General features: G+C 36.2%; 1 protein-coding gene across 1 annotated transcript in view; it reads left to right on the top strand.

Annotated features, from left to right (window-relative positions):
* The window catches only part of ARID2 (AT-rich interaction domain 2), a 92,315-nt gene that overhangs the window by 52,425 nt on the left and 20,722 nt on the right, over positions 1–19,168 (top strand). The window contains exons 4-15 of the mRNA XM_032106462.1: positions 869–1,002; positions 1,768–1,986; positions 4,961–5,028; positions 9,773–9,839; positions 9,924–10,174; positions 11,316–11,412; positions 11,494–11,703; positions 12,061–12,228; positions 13,273–13,348; positions 14,343–14,477; positions 14,928–15,127; positions 15,503–18,333. Coding sequence (XP_031962353.1) covers positions 869–1,002; positions 1,768–1,986; positions 4,961–5,028; positions 9,773–9,839; positions 9,924–10,174; positions 11,316–11,412; positions 11,494–11,703; positions 12,061–12,228; positions 13,273–13,348; positions 14,343–14,477; positions 14,928–15,127; positions 15,503–18,333 — 4,456 coding nt within the window. The remainder of the gene's footprint in view (positions 1–868; positions 1,003–1,767; positions 1,987–4,960; positions 5,029–9,772; positions 9,840–9,923; positions 10,175–11,315; positions 11,413–11,493; positions 11,704–12,060; positions 12,229–13,272; positions 13,349–14,342; positions 14,478–14,927; positions 15,128–15,502; positions 18,334–19,168) is intronic.

The raw sequence follows: 19,168 nt of genomic DNA, 5'->3' as shown, positions 1-19,168 counted from the left end.
CATTGACTTGGTATTGTCATTTTTTAGCACAATTAAAATCTGTAAATTTAGGCAGCTTTGATCTTGACTTAATTTCATGAAGGGTTTTGCAGCTATGTATCACTGTGAAGCTAAGGCTACAGTGGGCATTTTAAGTTGACTTTATATTGTGGAGTGTAGGAAGTTCTGAAAGTTACATTTTTTAATGCTAAATTAACTGTTAATTGAAATAATTAATTTACCAAGCTGCTTGACTCTTTACTTTTGGTATATATAATTTCTGTGCTTGAAGTCCATTCTTTGTACAGTATATCAGCTTTTTTTTTTTTTTCTTAAGGGGCTCAGAGGGACTTCCAGTAGTTATTAGCTGCAGCTATGGCTCTCAAGTTCTGATCCTGAATTGCTGCCCTTGGTATTCCTGTCTGAATTCTCTTACTCTTGTGTAATTGTTAGGACCCAGTGTACAGTTTCTCTTTAAACAAGGCAAAAAGAATTAAGTATTTTTCTGGGCTTGACCTCGGTATATGTATTGATAACCTGCACAGAGTAGTTTTTATGATGCTTTCACCTGCTGAGTGATTTTAGGTAGCAAAAGCTTGTTTGGGAAAAATAGACTTAGTCACAAAAGGGCTCAAATTGGTTGCAATTTAGCTAAGTATCACTGTTGAAAAATCTGAAAAATTTGGTATCTAAAGCAGTAATTAAACATATCTATATTTTCTCTGTCATCTATTGTCAGTCTGACTCAGGTTTTATTTTTTACCACTTTGATTATTGTTTCCAGTAAATAAATCTCCATGTTTCCACAGATTGCTTCCTTTGGCAGTTCAGGTTTTGGAATGAGAGATTTAGCTGTACTAAAAACATTTTTTTTCTAATTTTATTTCAGTTATCTAGAAAAGTATGAAAAAGTCCATCATTTTGGAGAGGAAGATGATGAGGTACAACCAGGCAATCCAAAGCCACAACTTCCTATTGGTGCAATTCCAACATCCTATAACTACCAGCAGCACAGCGTTTCAGGTAAATTCTTGAGGGTGAAAGTCCTATTTTCTTCGTGTGTGTGGTTTGTTTTTCCTTTTTTTTTTTTTTTTTCAAACTACAGAAATAGTGCGTAGATAAATTTGGAATATTATTAAAATTGTCAAATCTGTAGGACACTCAGATGATTAGTTTAATACACTCAAAAACCTTTCCATTGTGAACCACAGCAAAACAAATATTAAAATCCATAAGCTATTTCTTTCCTTTAGAAATATTATCCTTTCTAATTAGTAGAGCTGTGTAGTTACTTGTCTTGAAAAAAATTACCTTGAAAATTTGCAGTGTGTTTCTTTCAATTTGTCATTTCTCCAGAGAGTCAAATAACTGAATTGAGCCTACAATTAGTTAAGCTTTAAATCAGAAGCTAGTGGGCTTTGTGGAATGGACGTGTAATTTGTTGTGTAGAAATTGACTTCAAATTGTATTACAATTCCATTCTGCTTTAATTAAAGCTTGTGTTTTCTAAGCTTTTCTTTGGAAGAACGTGCTGCAGTGTTGCGTTCTAGAGGTGGCGAAGGAACTAATATGTACCTAGAAAGGTACACAGCAAAGTGGAATGTGTTCAGTATTTTGGACAGACAAAAAAATACCTTGAATACTGTAAAAAACTTGTTAAAAACTGCAATAATGTATTAACAAACCTTTTCAAAATTCTTACTTACGGTAATACTGCTTAATGTATTGCCTCAAGTTTAATTAGTTTAGCTGTGAAAATGTTGTTGGTTTTCGTTTTTTTTTATTTAGATTATCTTCGTCAAAGCTATGGGCTGTCTATGGATTTAAACTCACCAAATGACTATAATAAGTTGGTGCTTTCACTGTTATCTGGACTCCCAAATGAAGTGGACTTTGCAATTAATGTGTGTACTCTTCTTTCAAATGAAAGCAAACATGTTATGCAGCTTGAAAAAGACCCTAAAATCATCACTTTACTGCTTGCAAATGCTGGGGTGTTTGATGACAGTAAGTATATAACAACATTTTTGCGACAAAAAGAATCCATACCTCTTGTAGCATCTTTCACAACTCATGATAATTAAAATGTTAGTAACTTACTTCATGGTAATATACTTATATCTAGTTTTTCTCTTTAACTTTTCCACAATTACAGGTTTTATCAGACGTTACAAATGCCTTTTAAGTTAGGTAATTTAAAAATTTATTTAATGGGTTAGTGAAATGTAAGGATTAGTTTTTTGATAGAAACAGACAGTAGTTCAGGGTGCTAAATTTACAGCATTGGATTTCCATCTGCTTGTAGCGTACTACTGTTTCATTTTGAATTTGTAGGACCGTGCTGACTTTTCATAATTCTTTTTTAATGGCAATTGCAGATTTAAAAATTAAGAAGAGGTAGTCTGAAAACGATGACTTGCTAGCATTTTTGTCCTGATACTTCACTACACGTTCAACTGTAGTGAAATCCAGAATATAAAACTCAAGGGATGAAAATCTTAATCTGATTTTCAGAATTACTTAATGTGATAGCACATAAATTTCAAAAGAGAGTTAGTTGATTCCATCAAAATAGTGAAGTATGTGAAATAAATTCTTTGGATTTTTTTCAGTGTGACCTCAATGCCTAAGTATTGCTTGTTAATTGCTTTCTGTCAAGAGAGGAGCAAAACATAAGTTAACCTAAACCATTATAAAATCATGACAGCATAGTTTTTATCTTGGGGTGGTGAGGAGGAAATATTTACCCAGTTTGTGCTGGGGTTTTTTGGTTTGGGTTTTTTGGTAGGTTTTTTTTTGGGTTTTTTTTTTGGTTTTTTTTTTTTTTTTTTTTTTTTTTTTTTTTTGTGGTTGGTTTTTTTTGTTTATGGTTTTGGGATTTTTTTGGGGGGAGGGAGTGGGTTTTGGTTTTTTTGGGGTTGTTTTGTTGTTTTGCTGTTGGGCTTTTTTGTTGGGGTTTTTTTTTTTTGCTTTTGTGGGGGTTTTTTGTTTAGTTGGTTGTTGGTTGGTTTTTTTATACTGATTTTCAGAAATTGCCTTATAAGAAATTTCTCAAATGAGCCTTTTCAGCCAAGCATAATTAAGTCTGATAGTATAGATGATCATATCTGTTTGAGTATAAATCTACTTTGCATGTGTAAGCATAAACATAGTATGGTATGTCAAAGATTCTCTTTTAAAATTCTGGGGAAGAACCAGTGTTAGCCATTGTATATGGTTTAGTTGGGTTTTTTAATCATTGGCATTTTTACATAATAATTTGTAGCTTCCCCCTTCTCCCCCCAGTATTGCATTAGTGTCCTCCAGCTTCTCTCTTGCTCTTCCAATTTGTTCATCTTTCAGTGTCCTTCAGATATGGTCAGACCTTGGTCATTTAGTGTTTGCATCTAGTCCAGTTACAAGAACTTTCAAAGGAAAATATTTGAAAGGAAGCTAAAGGGAAACTTAGTCCTGCATATGATCCCAGAATGCTTGCTCTCTAGATTCTTGAGGTTACCATTACTCCCCTCTTCCTTTGATGGAACTTCTATGAATTTGCAAATAATTTAATCAAGTTTTATATTGCTATTTAGTGGGTTTTTTTGGATACTGTAGAGGTAGACTGTTTTCTGGAGTTCTTAACTTGAGGAACAGGTTTATTCCATAGCTTGTCTGTATTAGTGTTTTTTGAAAAATACTTGAGGTGAAGCCTAGAGGAATGATGAGCATGTAATGAACTCACTCTTTTCGTTCCCTGGGAAAAACTTCATTTTTATCTCACCTGATTGTCGTCTTCTGGATAAATCCAGGGAAATGTCCTAGCAGCATTAGGAGGACTAATTAGGACAAATGGGGGAAAGAAATAGCAGGGTTATGTTTACTTATTTTTGAAGCATGAAGCTTCAGTTTGAAGTACTTACATGCTTTTATGGTATAAGTAATTACAGTAAATCTGCCAGGTTTCATGATTAAATGAATTCTTTAATTAGTAAATTCAGGCATTATGAAAATACTATCACAATAATTTCAGGTGGCAGTAAAAAAATAGCTGATTAACTTCATTTAATTTGATTTTAGATTTTTCTTGTCCATAATTAAGGTTTTATAGTTGTTATTATTTATAATGTAATTTTTTTAGGTAAAATATGTCAGCAGCTTCCCTTCTGTCCCCTCCTAAACTTCAAGATATCAGTTAGATTGCAGGTCATGGGGCAACCCCAGGGGTTTGCGGGTTATGCAGTATATTCAGCTTGGAGAGCTGCATGAGGCCTTGGTTTGGATTCTGTGAATTGAAAGCTGATGTGGTCTTGGAATTGAGATTTGTAGCATTTTTTTCAAAACAAGAAAACATGATGAACCAAAATGTTTAAGTGTAACTTAAATGTGTCAATAATTCATGACAGAGTATTGCAAGACAGAGTTCATTTTTTGGATTGACTCAGCATTTGAATCGGATTGACTGAGTCTTAGCTGGTTTTGAGGAGTACTGATTACAAAAGCTGTGGTAGTGGCTCCATCAAACACCCAAGAACATCCATTACTGGTCTTGGTTAAATATTGAGTTTGAATTGAATGCTGTCAAAATCTTACTACTGTTCAAGTTTTTTAGAAGACGTAAGTGGGAATTTGTTTAAGTACTGCAGTAGTGTTTGTGCTTACACAGTGCACGTGGAAAACAGTTGTCGATGTGAGGGTGAAAATAGAGCAGTCATCTTGACTCCTGGAAAAGAGCTCTGAAAAAGTTTCCCCTGTGTTTTTTTTTACAGGGTTCACAAACTAGCCCTTTCCTTATGAACTCCTTACTCTCAACTTAAATTGTAAAACTGCAATAGCTGTTAATTAAATGACAGCAGACATTTCAGTTGGTTTATGCAGTATTTTTTAAGATCAAAAGGAAACACTGGAAGAGTCTACAGTGTTCTTTAATCTTTATTTAGTTTATGGATTAATAAAAAATGACCATTTTTTGAATTTTACTAAATTATGCTTTTTGTGCTTAAAGCTTTAGGATCATTTTCTGCTGTATTTGGAGAAGAGTGGAAGGAGAAAACTGATAGAGATTTTGTTAAGGTAATTAAAAAATTATTAAAATAATTTTGTGCTGCATATGGTGGGTATAAAATCCTTTAAAAAGATTGAAAATTCTAAGATACACTAGCGCATGTCTTTAAAATTACTCTCAACTTAATTCCTTTGATTTAAATGTAATAGGACGCTATGTCACACTTGTCCTATAATGTGTGGATAAGCAGGAAGAAGTGTATTAAGAAAAAAATAGGTATAGGCAAATGAACAAAGGTTTCCATGTTTCTTTTATAAGGAACCTAATATGTGTGAAGAAAAGGAATATTGGGCAACATTTAACAAGGAGCAATAATGCTGTTTCGGGGTTTTTTTGAACTGCAACGATCAGTAAAGAAACATTCTGAATTATGAAAATTAAGATCATAGCATAAGAAGTATAGGAGAAATACTGTAATAGGTTAGCAATGTTGCAGGTTTGTTTCAGTTAGCTATTTTTGCACAAGGCTTTTTTAATCTTTCCACTAGAGGGCATGAGCTACTGTACAAGCAGTGGAATGAGGTAAAAATAGAACTGAAGTTTCTTTGTACAAATGGTTATTTATTCTAGATGGACTTGTTTTGGTGGATGAATTATAGCTGGAAGAAATTTGATATTTCAGCATATTTACTATGATATGCAATTTCTTTGAATTGAATTACAGGTGATGATTTATGTGGCTAAAATAGAAGAAAACTAGATTAAAATTTATTTGGATACCTTATGCTTTTTATTAAGTAAAAATGTGGAGAGATAATCTCAGTTCCTTATGAAACTAGGTTTCTGCTCAATTCCATAATAGTTTCATATATTGAAATATCTTACCAGTATTACAGAACGATATTTGTTGGGAGCTTTCTCCATTTATCTTTTGTTTTAGTTTTATGTAACTCAGTTTGGGAACAAGCTGGACCATAGTAGTTGTAGTTAATTGATAAGTGGTGTTGAAATACAAGTGAATAGATTCCCTAATCGAAATTTCCTAAGTAAACTTAAAACCAAGAAAGCTAAGCTCTCATATTTGTGAGTATATGGACTTGAAAATGTGATACAAATGTGCCAAACTTAAGTGTAAAAATAACTGTTTCGTAATCTTCATTTCCCTTTTCCATTGAAAAAATATGTCCAGAAGTACTGTAGGTTGTGTTTTGGTTGGTTGGTTGGTTTGTTTGTTTTAAGCACTCAGCTCTTCTGTGTTGACTTCACCCTAAGCTGTCACAGACTGTTGCTGATCTAGAGCAGCAACAAGCGCCATGTCTAGATCTGTAAACATTTAAAATTATACAGTATTCTAATTTATTACATATTAATTATATAAACTTAAGTAATTGGTATGAGGGCAGCTGGTTCTTATAAATGTTTAACAAAGTTTTAAGTAGAACCACTGTAACTGCAGTAAGGTTTACTAATAAAAAACTTGGATGCTCTCCAAGATCTATTTTTGGACGTTACAACATATATAGTACCACTCTGTAGTGAAATACTGCTGACAGCATGTCAGAAATACTCGGAAAGCATGTGAAAAACTAACATCAGATCTAAAAGTATCTCTAATGCCAGGAATTCAGATTTTTAAGAGCATCTCACTGCAAGCATTTGTTTGACCCTACTACTGGAAGTAATTTATTTTGTATTGCAGCTGTGTCTGTGTCAAAACAGGAATCAGGGGGAAGCATGGGAGCTTCCTGATGTAGGAGAGAGATACTTGGTTGTCAGCATAGACACGTATATCTGGTTTTGGTATTTGTTTTGGGGTTTTTTTTAATGTGCTTTTGCAGTTTCAAGAAAAAATAACAGCTATTAAATAAGTTCCTCCTTTCACTGTTCATATTATCATATAAAATAAAAATCTTTATTTTTTTGTTTTTTCATTTTACTGCTACTTGTGTTCTCCAGTATCATTGCTGTGTCAGCTGAAGATGAAAAGCAATGTGTTTCTTTATACTAAACTTCAAGGGAATCAATTACCTTTCTTTTCTTTTTTCTTTCCCTTCCCCCAATCATTACTGCATTATATAAAACTGTTTGAAAATTTTGTATTTTCCATTATCTTACCTGCCACAGGACATACTTTCTCACTTTCTACAGAGCTTACTTCTAAACTGAATCAAATGTTTTTAATAGTCAGTGAATTTGTTCCACTAATTGTCTAAATTTGAGTGTTACTTAAGTTGAACCTGCTGTTATCTCTTACAGCTATGTTAATTCGCTGCTATATCCCCTCTTGATTTTTCCTGGTGCTGTCAATAAGCTTAAATCTCTAGTTAGTTGGACTTGATTGCATGTCCTTACTTAAGGATTGGAACAACTGGCATTTAGCCAGTCATCTTGTATCTCTCCTTGTTTGTTTTGTTGTCCCCATCCACAAGCTCTGATGGCATCCTGCTCAGATGTTTTCTCCTGTACTCTGGAAACTTTCCCATTTTTAACTGTTTCACTTAGCTTTGAATATCCTCATGTTACCAAGGTTCACTTGTGAGTATAGTTTGCTTTCAAGAGTGATTTGTTTATATAGTATGTTTATAATCGGATAGATTTAGCTGTTTTTCCAGGTATTTCTTTCATGTCTCCAGCAGCTGCTCAGTGTCTGGTGTGTAGTGTGTGAAAAATTGCATTACATTTCTTCATGCACCGTTCATCTTTGTTTACTTCAGTCAAATGATTTGGGTTTCATGTTCTTGGACTTACTTGAGGCCTCCTCTAGCTGTAGAGTTCCAAAATCCATATATATGCAGTTTTTGTGCCTTACTTACTTCTCTGGTTTTCTTCTTCTGTGATTTTTTTATTTTATTGCCCAACTCTTTCTTCTTTGTATAAATTTAAAAATTCTTTACTGTGCATTTATCCTCTGAGTCGTTCTCAGACAGTACACAGAGAGAGGTCCTTATGCACTTAAATACCTGAAATACTTTTCAAACATCACTTTTCTTGTCTCTCACAGTAATTTGTCAAGCTGACTTGATTCCAGTTGCTCTCGTATTTTTCTTGGACAATAAGTAGTCATACCATTGCTACATTATGGTTTGTGGATTCAAATGTCCACTGTTTTTATGGACAGTAATTTGGTTTATGTGATTTTCAGTGAAGTATAATCCTTTGCATCTTTTTCCAAAGGAACTTAGCTACTGACAGTAATCAGACTGTGAATGTGAATCAAGTTCTTTACCTTTGTCCATTATCTCTTAGCATTATTTGGTTGCTTCAAAGTTTTAGCTTTGTGTTTCTATTAGCAGCGTGTTACCATCATCCAAATATATACGTAGGAGTAATTATTGATAAAGAACTTCAGTTTTGCACCCTGCCTTGTTATTTCTATTAATATGTAGTACTAGATCGCAGCTGTCATTCATAGTAGGGAATAAATAACTGCTTGTGATGCTAAACTGATTTTTTTATTGCCTTTGTGCTATGTGTTTTTCAAATGAATACCCAGAAAGCTTAATTTCTGTTTTTCCATTTTTGCCGTTCCTTTGGGCAAAAAAAACCTGTCATGTTTCACCTGTTCGCTTGTAACAGAATTTTGCCTGCATGCCTTTGTCTTCTGTGGCTTTTGGTGATAGCTTCAGTATTAATTAGAAAAATCTATTTGTCACAAACAGTAAGAAATTAAGACTTTTTCTAGCTGTTTTGTCTTTGCTAAAATGAGGTAATAATCCTTTCTGTGCAAGTAATCCTCTTTACTAAACAGTACTTGGACGCCATTTAGCAGCATTGCAGTGGAAATAAAATTCTTTTCCTTCCAATTTAGAAAATCTGTAGTATTGTATTTGTCAAGAAAATAGTAGTGTCAAGCTTGGTATGAATGCTGTAATTTAGTAATTACATTTGCATAGCAAAATTTCTCCTGCTGTTCAGCTGGTTGTACTTCCCATCCTTCCCTTTTTATCCAGATTTATTGGTGGTTTTATTCTGTGATTATAGTCAAAAGAGGAACTGTATTTCATCAGTGAGTCAAAGGAATGTACAGATTTTTATTAGTCAAAGGAAGGTTTATATCTTTGTTCAGATATACACATTAGAATGCATGTATTATTATATATTTTTATATTATTACACATCACAATATATATTTTTATTAACCTGCAAACCTTAATTCCTTGATTAATTCTTGAATTTCAACAGGACTAGCAACAAAACAACCATTTACAGACCAGGCTATAAATTTGAAAAGTAATTTGAATTCCAGTCTGCTGAAGCATTCAGCTTTGGTTATATTTATAAAGAGTTTTTGTGATGGTGGTGGTTGTTTCTCTCTTTTTATTGTGCTACGATGAAGTAGGAAACACAACAGCAGCTTTAAAAAGTCTTTCCAAATAGCAACTTCTTGCAGGAGTCTTAAGATCTACTGGGACTGGGAGGAGTCACCTTATTCTGCCTTGGGTCATCACTGTTTGGAGATGATGGAGGATGAACTGTACTTCTTTTCCATTTGTAATTGCTGTATTTCTAATGGTGCACGGGAAACTGCCCTATAGTTTCAGTATGTGCTTCAGCAAAGCACTTCTGTGGTAGTGTTGATTGCCTGTGGCTGCCTACTTCTGGTGCTTGAAGGGAAGAGTTTCCTAATGTAAAGTACTGAACATCTTGCATGTCATCACTTCTGGTTACTATCAGATGAATCAAGGTACTAGGAAATTTTTAAAGAACAATTATTTTAGTATTATTTAAATATTTTAACATTATAGAAATAGAAGTAATTAATAGTTAAAGAAATATCCCCTAGAAATTAAGTATTTTTAATTTTTTCTTCAGTTTTGGAAGGATATTGTTGAGGATATTGAAGTTCGTGATCTAATTTCTGACAGAAGCAAATCTCAAGGTGAGACATCTTGACTAATCTTAGTACATACATGTTGGTAAATACAGCAGAGGAAGGACTAAAATTTATTTATTTACTTCGTAGATATTCCATCAGAAGAATGGATTTGGGAATCCTTATTTCATCCACCTCGCAAGTTGGGCATTAATGATATCGAAGGGCAGCGAGTACTTCAGATAGCAGTGATTTTACGAAATCTTTCTTTTGAAGAGGGAAATGTTAAACTTCTGGCAGCTAATCGTACTTGTCTTCGGTTCCTGCTACTCTCTGCTCACAGTCACTTTATTTCTCTACGGCAGTTGGGGCTTGATACGCTGGGAAATATTGCAGCAGAGGTAATGTTCTTCCAAACGGAACAATTCAAGTATAAGTTGATGAAAGCATTAGTGTTCATGAAATTATTTTTTTTTTCCTTTATCATTGCATGGAGAAGGAAATAAATTATTCTCTGAATTTGTAATTAGCAATTTGAAAACAAGTGTTCAGAGCCAAAAGTAAAATCTGACTGTATGTGTCAGCTGCTAAAATAGAATCACATGAAGAAGACTGGTGATGCAGGGAGATACAAGATATTCATAGTGTATAATTTTCAGTTTAGTTTCCCAGAGAGAAGAAAGGAATTTGTTAAGTTCTGCAGTCTGTATGCTACCTTCATCACTTTATGATTATAACCTTTAGTCATATCTTCAAAATAGTATGTTTAAGAGAGATGGTTGTAGAGGGTTTTATGTTCTGTGTACTGTACTCTGTGTAAACTAGTCATATGCCACTGGGTATGCTGCCAGTGAGGCATATGAATCATGTGAGGCTTTTTTTTTTTTTTTTTTGGTAGAGGTTAAGTGTTATATAATATACTATTTCAGTATGTCATACTATCATGCAGATAAATTATATGGATTTTATAGGTAGTATGTTCAGATAGTCCTTATATTTTAAAATATAGCATAAAAATTTAAGTAAAATGGGTACTATCAGAGAGTAAGACGGGAAGTATTTGTCCACTACTAGATACTGAAAAAAGATGGTGTTTTTCATTTACCATGTACCCAGCTTCTTCTGAATGAGAAAGAATGTTACTTACAGCTGAGTCCTCTAATTGAGAAGCAGAAGTAGAAACAAGACGAATGACTGGGATAGCATTTGGGAAGGAGTACTTGTTACTCAAGTTCTGGTCTTCCTTGGATATTAAAATCCATTTGTATGTACTGTTGACTGCCTGAGAATAAAGTTATTTTTGTTATTCTGAGCACTGGAAAGTGTAAGTTAGATTGCTGCTTCAGAGCAGAAGAGGAGGAAGAGGCTCAAAATGCTAGCTACAATCAAAAGCTCACAGGGTTCAGTTTTTATGAACATGAGTATAATTTGTGTGTACTGCAGTTAAATACTTCTGGATGTTATATTTTGATACACAAATTGAAGGATTTGAGCCATTAGCACTATGGATAGTGTTAGTAATTTTTTTTTCTTTCACATCAGCTTCTTCTGGATCCTGTTGATTTCAAAACTACTCATCTAATGTTCCACACTGTTACAAAATGCCTCATGTCGAGGGATAGATTTTTAAAAATGAGAGGTAAGATCTCTAGCTATTCCTGTTGTTGTATCAGAATTGTAATTACTGCTGTTTAAAACTTACTTTGCATTTGTTCTTCAGGCATGGAAATCTTGGCAAATCTTTGTAAGGCTGAAGATAATGGTGTCTTAATTTGTGAATATGTGGATCAAGAATCCTATAAAGAGATCATATGTCATCTCACACTACCAGATGTGCTGCTTGTAATCTCGGCACTTGAGGTGCTATACATGCTCACAGAAATGGGAGAAGTGGCCTGCTCAAAGATTGCTAAAGTGGAGAAGAGCATAGGTAAGGGAGAAGCAAAATCTATTACTACTCTCCCTTATGCAGGAAAAAAGGCATAACCACTGACCGTGACATATTCTTTAAAATGTGGATTGCTTGTGTGTATGTGAGCACACAGCATGGGGATGGAATTTACTAAATTTATTCATTGTCTCCTCAAGGAATTGATGATGCTAAAAATTCTGAAGTTTTTTTTTTAATGCCACGAAGTGTGTTTAAAAAAAACCCAAAAACATACAGAAGCATGCAAAGACTTGTTTCCTTTCAACACATGGCAATTTTAAAGCAAATCAGTATGTTTCAGCAGCATTCATTTGTCTTGTCCTAATGTCATTGTTGGTTTTACATTCAATACTTTAGATACATTAGTATGTCTGGTTTCTATGGACATCCAGATGTTTGGACCTGATGCTCTTACTGCTGTAAAGCTCATTGAACATCAGTGTGTTAGCCAGCAAGGAATACTTGATGTCAGACCACAGGTAATGGATCATGGTTCTTCACAGGCCCATGCAGCAGGTGTCCCAGGTGAGTATCACTGCAAGAGAACACACTCTTCTATGATTTCCCATATGATCTCTGATTTTTATCTTCTCTAGATTTCTGATTAGCGTACATAAGTAAGTGTACCATTATGCATAACATACATATCTTTTTCAAGCACTTGCTCATGAATCAAATATGCTGTGTTACCCAAAACTGTTGTGAAACAAGCTTTGGAAAAATTTTATTGTTACTCAATTGCTAATCTGAAAGTTCTCTGAAAGTTACATACATTGCTTATTTTAACTTGTTCAGTGGAAAGAAAATGTATGCATTCTAGATTGTTCCCACAATTTGCAGAGAATTAGAGGTCCTTTTTATATTTTGTTTTACACTAGGTATTATTCCACAGTAACATGTAGTGTTTGATAGAGTTGCAGAGATGAGATGAGATAGACTCACTCTTGAAGGTTCTGAACAGTTTCTTGTTATGTGAACCAAATCTTGATTATTCTTAGGAAGTTACTGAGGAAGAACCATTGCAACAGACACTGGCTTGCATGTCCAAGTGTGCTGCTTCTGGAATGGGTGCAGATACCACAGCAAAAATGACTGGGAGAGAATGTAACCAAGGGGGTGAACAAGAGTGAATAGGATGAACTGATGTGACATTGCCACAAAATCCTTTGCATTATATTTGCATCCACTTAAGAATTGGAAAAATAATTGCTGTGTCTTTGTGCCTGTTGTGGTGGAGTATTGCGCCCCTTTAAAATCATGCTCAGTACTGTAATGTACTGAGATCGTGATCATGAATCTGGAAGCAGCCGTTCACTAGGTGCACACCTCGTGATTGCACTTCAGTCGTGACTCTGCCCCTGGCAAGCCCTGCTTCACTTTGGTAAACTGTGGTGCAGATCTTTAGTCTGCATAGGGCACCTTTGTGACTTGCCTTAGCTGGATACACCCTTACTGACAAACATAGGAGGAACTGTACCAGTGGATGTCGTTAAGTGCTTCATTCAGGAGGATAAAAAAACATTTCAGCAAGTTTTGGTTTTTTTTTTCCCTTCCCCACATTCTCTACAGCCTCTAGGACAGCACCACATGTTGCTCCACCTCCAGGAATAGTAGAAATAGACAGCGAGAAATTTGCATGTCAGTGGTAAGTGTATATAGTTCTATTCAAATACATTAATGAAGAAGAAAAACAAAGAAAAATACTGAATTCATGTGTCACAGAATTTTCTAGTTTGCTTCTCCTTACTGTTAGACTTTTTTTTCTGAAAAGTGTAAACCAAATCCATTCTGTCATTGCTTTGAAGAAGTATGAAAGCAAAAACTCGACCAGAATATTCAGTCTTCGCCTGTTGATCCATGAAATTACTTGTTTTGTCTCTTAGGACAGAATTTGATTTGAGTTTTAACTCTGATCTTGATTTAATTTATTTTTTAAATTGTCAAGGAGTGTTACCTGTTTCACAGGTATTTTCATCTGGTAATGTGTTGCTATATTACTGAATCAGTGTAAAAGTAATTATCAAATTATGAAGCTAGGCCCTGCAAAACTCTTACATGATCATTGTGAACCTCAAGTTAAGGAAGATCGGAGTCTTCTCCATCCAAATTCTCTTGCTTTCAACTAGTATTATTGCCAGATATGTGGAGAGAAACTATCCCTCCTGTGGTTCTCATGTAGATTGTGGGTGATCTTTCTGAGCTATTTGTCTTATGTAAATCAACTCACACTCCAAATACTGACTCACAATAAAAAGTTGTGATGAAGAATTAGCTAGCTTTTAGCTCATCTTTTGCTAAAGTAGGATCATTAAGGAATAAGAATAGAGCTGTGGGGAGGAGATGCCAACAAACCATGGATTCTCATTTGTTTTTTCAGAATATACAATAAAAAAGGCATATGTAGAGACTGTTCTGCATAAATAATATGTATTTAAGTATGTAAATAAGATACTGCATGTAAAACTGACCGCAAGCGTTAGGGATCCAATGTTTTGATTCATAAGCAGTGGGAAGGAAAGTGTGAAACGGACATCTGACAAAGCAATATCCTAAAATGCTATTTTTCATATTGTGTTGGCAGATCTCAGAAGTGTCTGTGATACAGTATTTTGCTTCATAGTTTATTTTTTCATCCTCAGGTTGAATGCCCATTTTGAAGTGAACCTTGATTGCTCAGTCTCTCGAGCAGAAATGTACTCTGAATACCTCTCTACTTGTAGTAAATTAGCTCGAGGTGGAATCCTAACATCAACTGGATTTTATAAATGCTTGCGGTAAGACAAGAATTTATGCAGCAATAAAGAAGCAATTCTGTGTTCTCAATACTAACTGATAGCTTTAGGTTTCTTTGAGAAAAGATCTGCTGAGTTGAAAGACATCCAGTTTTGGAATTCTAATTGAAACAAATGTCTAGAGTTTATTTCATTCTATTTCAACATCTTTGAATGGGCTCCTTCTCTGCCTCTAGTCCTTCTAATTCTTTCTGAAGTAGTTTTTTGAGATTTTGTAATTTTCACTTAGGTTCTATGACACCTTGGCCATCTGGGGGACCTGCTAGTCCTCAGTGATAACACTCACATGCTGTTGGAAAATCCTGCTGTATTGTAAAGATGCAGGTATTCCTGCTATTACTCTGCACACAAGAGCAGTTAGGTAAAAGAAAAAGATTGTAAGAGAGTTGAGTTATTGTGTTTATTAACATAGATTTATGTTGTGTTTGGCAGAACTGTCTTTCCAAATCATACAGTGAAGAGAGTAGAAGATCCAAGTAACAATGGTCAAGCACATATACATGTGGTAGGAGTGAAAAGGAGAGCTATACCACTTCCCATTCAGATGTACTATCAGCAGCCACCAACTTCGTCTACCCCAGTTGTCCGGGTTGATTCAATTCCTGATGTGTCTTCGTCTCCTTTGCCAGCAGGTTTTTAAATTAATTATGTATAAAGTATTTTGCATTGATCCTGAAACCATAATAAAAGCCAGAAGTTTTTGAACATAGCTTGAAAGTGCTGGAAGTTGAGGCCACATGTTTAGATTGAGTTTATTCAGTAATGTTGGGAATAGTATTGCAGTATTTCCTTGCATGCCATTCTAGTCTTCGATGTGTAACTCATAAGCTTGCCAGCCAGCAGACAAGCCATTGTTGCTGCATCATTAATTCAGACTCTGTAGAGCTGAGAATAGAAACTGCTTCATGTAGAATTGCAATTTCAAATCTTGGATTTTTAAAAATTTGTTAGTTAATGTGTTCAAAATAATCTCTGCTTCCAAACTTTTATTGTGTTTATTTCAACAGGAATCCCACATGGGCTACCAGGTGTAGGAAATCACTATCAGAGGACCCCTATTAACCAATCTTCAACTTTGACAGCAACACAGATGTCTTTTCCAATTCAAGGTGTTCACACTGTGGCACAGACTGTTTCTAGAATTCCACAAAATCCTATTCATACACAACAAAATGCTCCAATGACTGTTATACAGAATAAAGGTCCAATATCCTGTGAAGTAGTGAAGGCTGCAGTAATACAGAGCTCTGTTCCTCAGTCTGCAGTTCCTGTTCCTATTGCTGTAGGAGGAGCTTCTAATCAAAATCACAGCACTACAGGCCAGCAGCCGTCTGTTACAGTTGTGAGTTCTCAGATGCTTCACCACCAACCTGTAATTCAACAACAGTCTCCACTGCACGCAGTGGTACCAGGACAGATACCTTCAGGCACTCCTGTTACGGTAATTCAGCAAGCTGTACCTCAGGGTCATATATTTGGCAGAGTTCAAAACCTACCAGCATGCAGTTCAGCAGTTTCACAGGGTCAACAGCTAATCAGCACATCATCACAACCTGGGCAGACATCATCTCAGCAGTCCTCGGCGGGTAACCAGCAACAAGATACAGTCATCATAGCGCCACAGCAGTATGTCACAACCTCTGCATCTAACATTGTTTCTGCCACCACAGTACAAAATTTCCAAGTAGCAGCTGGGCAGGTGGTTACAATTGCAGGTGTTCAGAACCCACCAACATCTAGAGTAGGGTTTCAGAATATTGCACCAAAGCCTCTACCATCTCAGCAAGGTCCATCTGCTGTGGGGCAGCAGCCACAGCAGCAGCCTCCACCACCATCCCAGCAAAGCGTAGTGATTGTAAGCCAGCCAGCTCAGCAAGGGCAGACATACGCACCAGCCATTCATCAAATTGTGCTTGCTAACCCAGCTTCTATTCCTGCTGGCCAAACTGTACAGTTGGCTGGACAGCCAAGCATTACTCCATCATCTTCACCATCCCCAGGTCCGGTTACAAATAATCAAGTCCCTACAGTTATGTCATCTTCATCTACCACTCCTCAGTCACAAGGACCCCCTCCTACTGTTAGCCAGATGCTTTCTGTAAAGAGGCAGCAGCAGCAGCAACATTCACCAGCATCATCGCAGCAGCAGGTACAGGTACAACAACCGATGCAAATGCAAGTTCAATCACAGCAAGCTAATACAGGAGTTGGCCAGCCCAACTCTGGTGAGTCTAGCCTGATAAAACAACTGCTTCTTCCAAAAAGAGGCCCCTCAACTCCAGGGGGGAAGCTTATACTCCCAGCTCCACAGATTCCTCCACCTAACAATGCAAGAGCTCCTAGCCCTCAGGTGGTTTATCAGATGGCCAATAACCAGACACCAGGTTTTGGAGTTCAAGGACAGTCTCCAGCTCAGCAGCTGCTAGTTGGACAGCAAAATGTTCAGTTGGTCCCGGGTGCAATCCCGCCCCAAGGGGCAGTGCAAACAGTACCCATTTCTAATTTACAGATTTTGCCAGGCCAGTTGATCTCAAACAGCCCAGCAACTATTTTCCAAGGGACTACTGGCAACCAGGTTACGATAACAGTTGTGCCAAATACGAGTTTTGCTACTGCAACTGTGAGTCAGGGAAATGCAACTCAGATCATTGCTCCAGCAGGAATTGCAGTGAGTGGAGCACAGACAGGAGTTGGGCTACAGGTGCAAACCCTTCCAGCTACTCAAGCACCTTCAGCTGGACAATCACCTTGTACTGCTGCTCCCCCATTCAAAGGTGATAAAATAATTTGCCAAAAGGAGGAAGAAGCAAAGGAAGCAACAGGTTTACACATTCATGAACGTAAAATTGAAGTTATGGAGAACCCTTCCTGCCGAAGAGGAGCTGCAAACACCAGCAATGGGGATGCAAAAGAAAATGAAATGCAGGTGGGAAGTCTTTTAAATGGGAGAAAGTATAGTGACTCCAGTCTACCTCCTTCTAACTCAGGGAAAACACAGAATGAGGCCAATCAGTGCTCACAAGTCAGTAATGGGCCATCATTAGAAATGGGTGAGAACGGAGCTCCTGGAAAGCAGAACTTTGAACAAACGGACACACAGGAAATTAAAAGTGATTTGAAGAAGCCCCTAGTTAATGGAATCTGTGATTTTGATAAAGGAGATTGTTCTCATTTGAGCAAAAACATTCCAAATCACAAAACTTCCAATCATGTAGGAAATGGTGAGATATCTTCAGTGGAACAACAAGGGAATTTGGATGCCACGCAGCAAGATACTGCCAAAGGTGATCAAGGGGAAAGAATTTCTAATGGGCCTGTATTAACTTTGAGTAGTTCACCTGTTGTAAGCGGTACACAGGAGGCTGCAAAACTGTTAACCCAGCAACTTAGTGGTACCAACACTGATTTACCTAATGGACCTCTAGCTTCAAGTTTGAATTCAGATGTGCCTCAGCAACGCCCAAGTGTAGTTGTCTCACCACAATCTACAGCCTCTGTTATACAGGGGCATCAAATCATAGCAGTTCCACACTCAGGACCTAGAGTGTCCCAGTCTACCCTGTCCTCCGAAGTTCGGTCTACTAATGGCACAGCAGAATGCAAAACTGCAAAGAGGCCAGCAGAGGATAATGACAGGGAAACTGTTCCAGGAATTCCAAATAAAGTAGGAGTTAGAATTGTTACAATCAGTGACCCCAACAATGCTGGTTGCAGTGCAACTATGGTTGCTGTGCCAGCTGGAGCGGATCCAAGCACTGTAGCAAAAGTAGCAATAGAAAGTGCTGTTCAACAAAAGCAGCAGCATCCAACCACGTATATACAAAGCATGGTCACACAGGTATGTTGCAGTGTTCTTTTTATGTTTATTCTGTGATTCTGACTAATACTGTGAAATAACATGGCTGAAAATGTGAGCTTGGTCGGTATCTCTTGCATAGTATTTAAAATATTCAGAAAATGATGCTTTCTGTTCTTCCACAGACTAAAGTTTTAACAGTTTACATACTTCTTCAGTATCTGTGACAATAGTGGAATTCAAAATTTGTAGCTTGATAATACACAGTGAGGAAAGAACTTCTGCTCACTATTTTCTTCCTTTAAGGATTAACCGTTCTGAAAACAATGATTTGCTGGATGGTCTTGTAAAAACATCTGTATATTTCTGCATTTTATTCTTGGTCACTGTGGAGGGGTGAATATGCTTTTTTGAAAAAAACCACACCTGCATCTGGATGGCTGAAATGAGTTGAAGTTTTTGCATTTGAAGTTGGTCTTCAGAGTCTTGCTTTGTGCATTCACTACAGTTAGGAGAAAGTATTATTTTGTAAATTTGTTGAAATATTTACATTTCTTCATTACAAAATATTTACAGTGTTTATCAATAAAACAAGCATTGTTTTGGGTTTTTTTTTTTTTTCTGTTTGCTAAGCTTTGAAGAGGGTTTGTTGTTTTTTGGGTTTTTTTAATTCACTTAATTGATTGAATTCATTTAAAACCTTTTGAAAGTGGTTACTCCCTAACACTTTACTATAAATGAGCTATGGACATCAGGAGTATTAATAAGTAAAATAATCATGTTTGAGATTATTCCATTCTGTAGAATTTATTTTAGTTTTGTACATAGAAAATCCCTCTCCAAAAAAACCCATTCCTAACCTGAATAGGAGCAAAGA

The sequence above is a fragment of the Corvus moneduloides genome, chromosome 4, assembly GCF_009650955.1.
Source record: "Corvus moneduloides isolate bCorMon1 chromosome 4, bCorMon1.pri, whole genome shotgun sequence".
NCBI classification, from domain to species: Eukaryota; Metazoa; Chordata; class Aves; order Passeriformes; family Corvidae; genus Corvus; species Corvus moneduloides.
The sequence above is the reverse complement of the archived record's forward strand: the minus strand, read 5'-3'. Positions and strand labels throughout refer to the sequence as shown.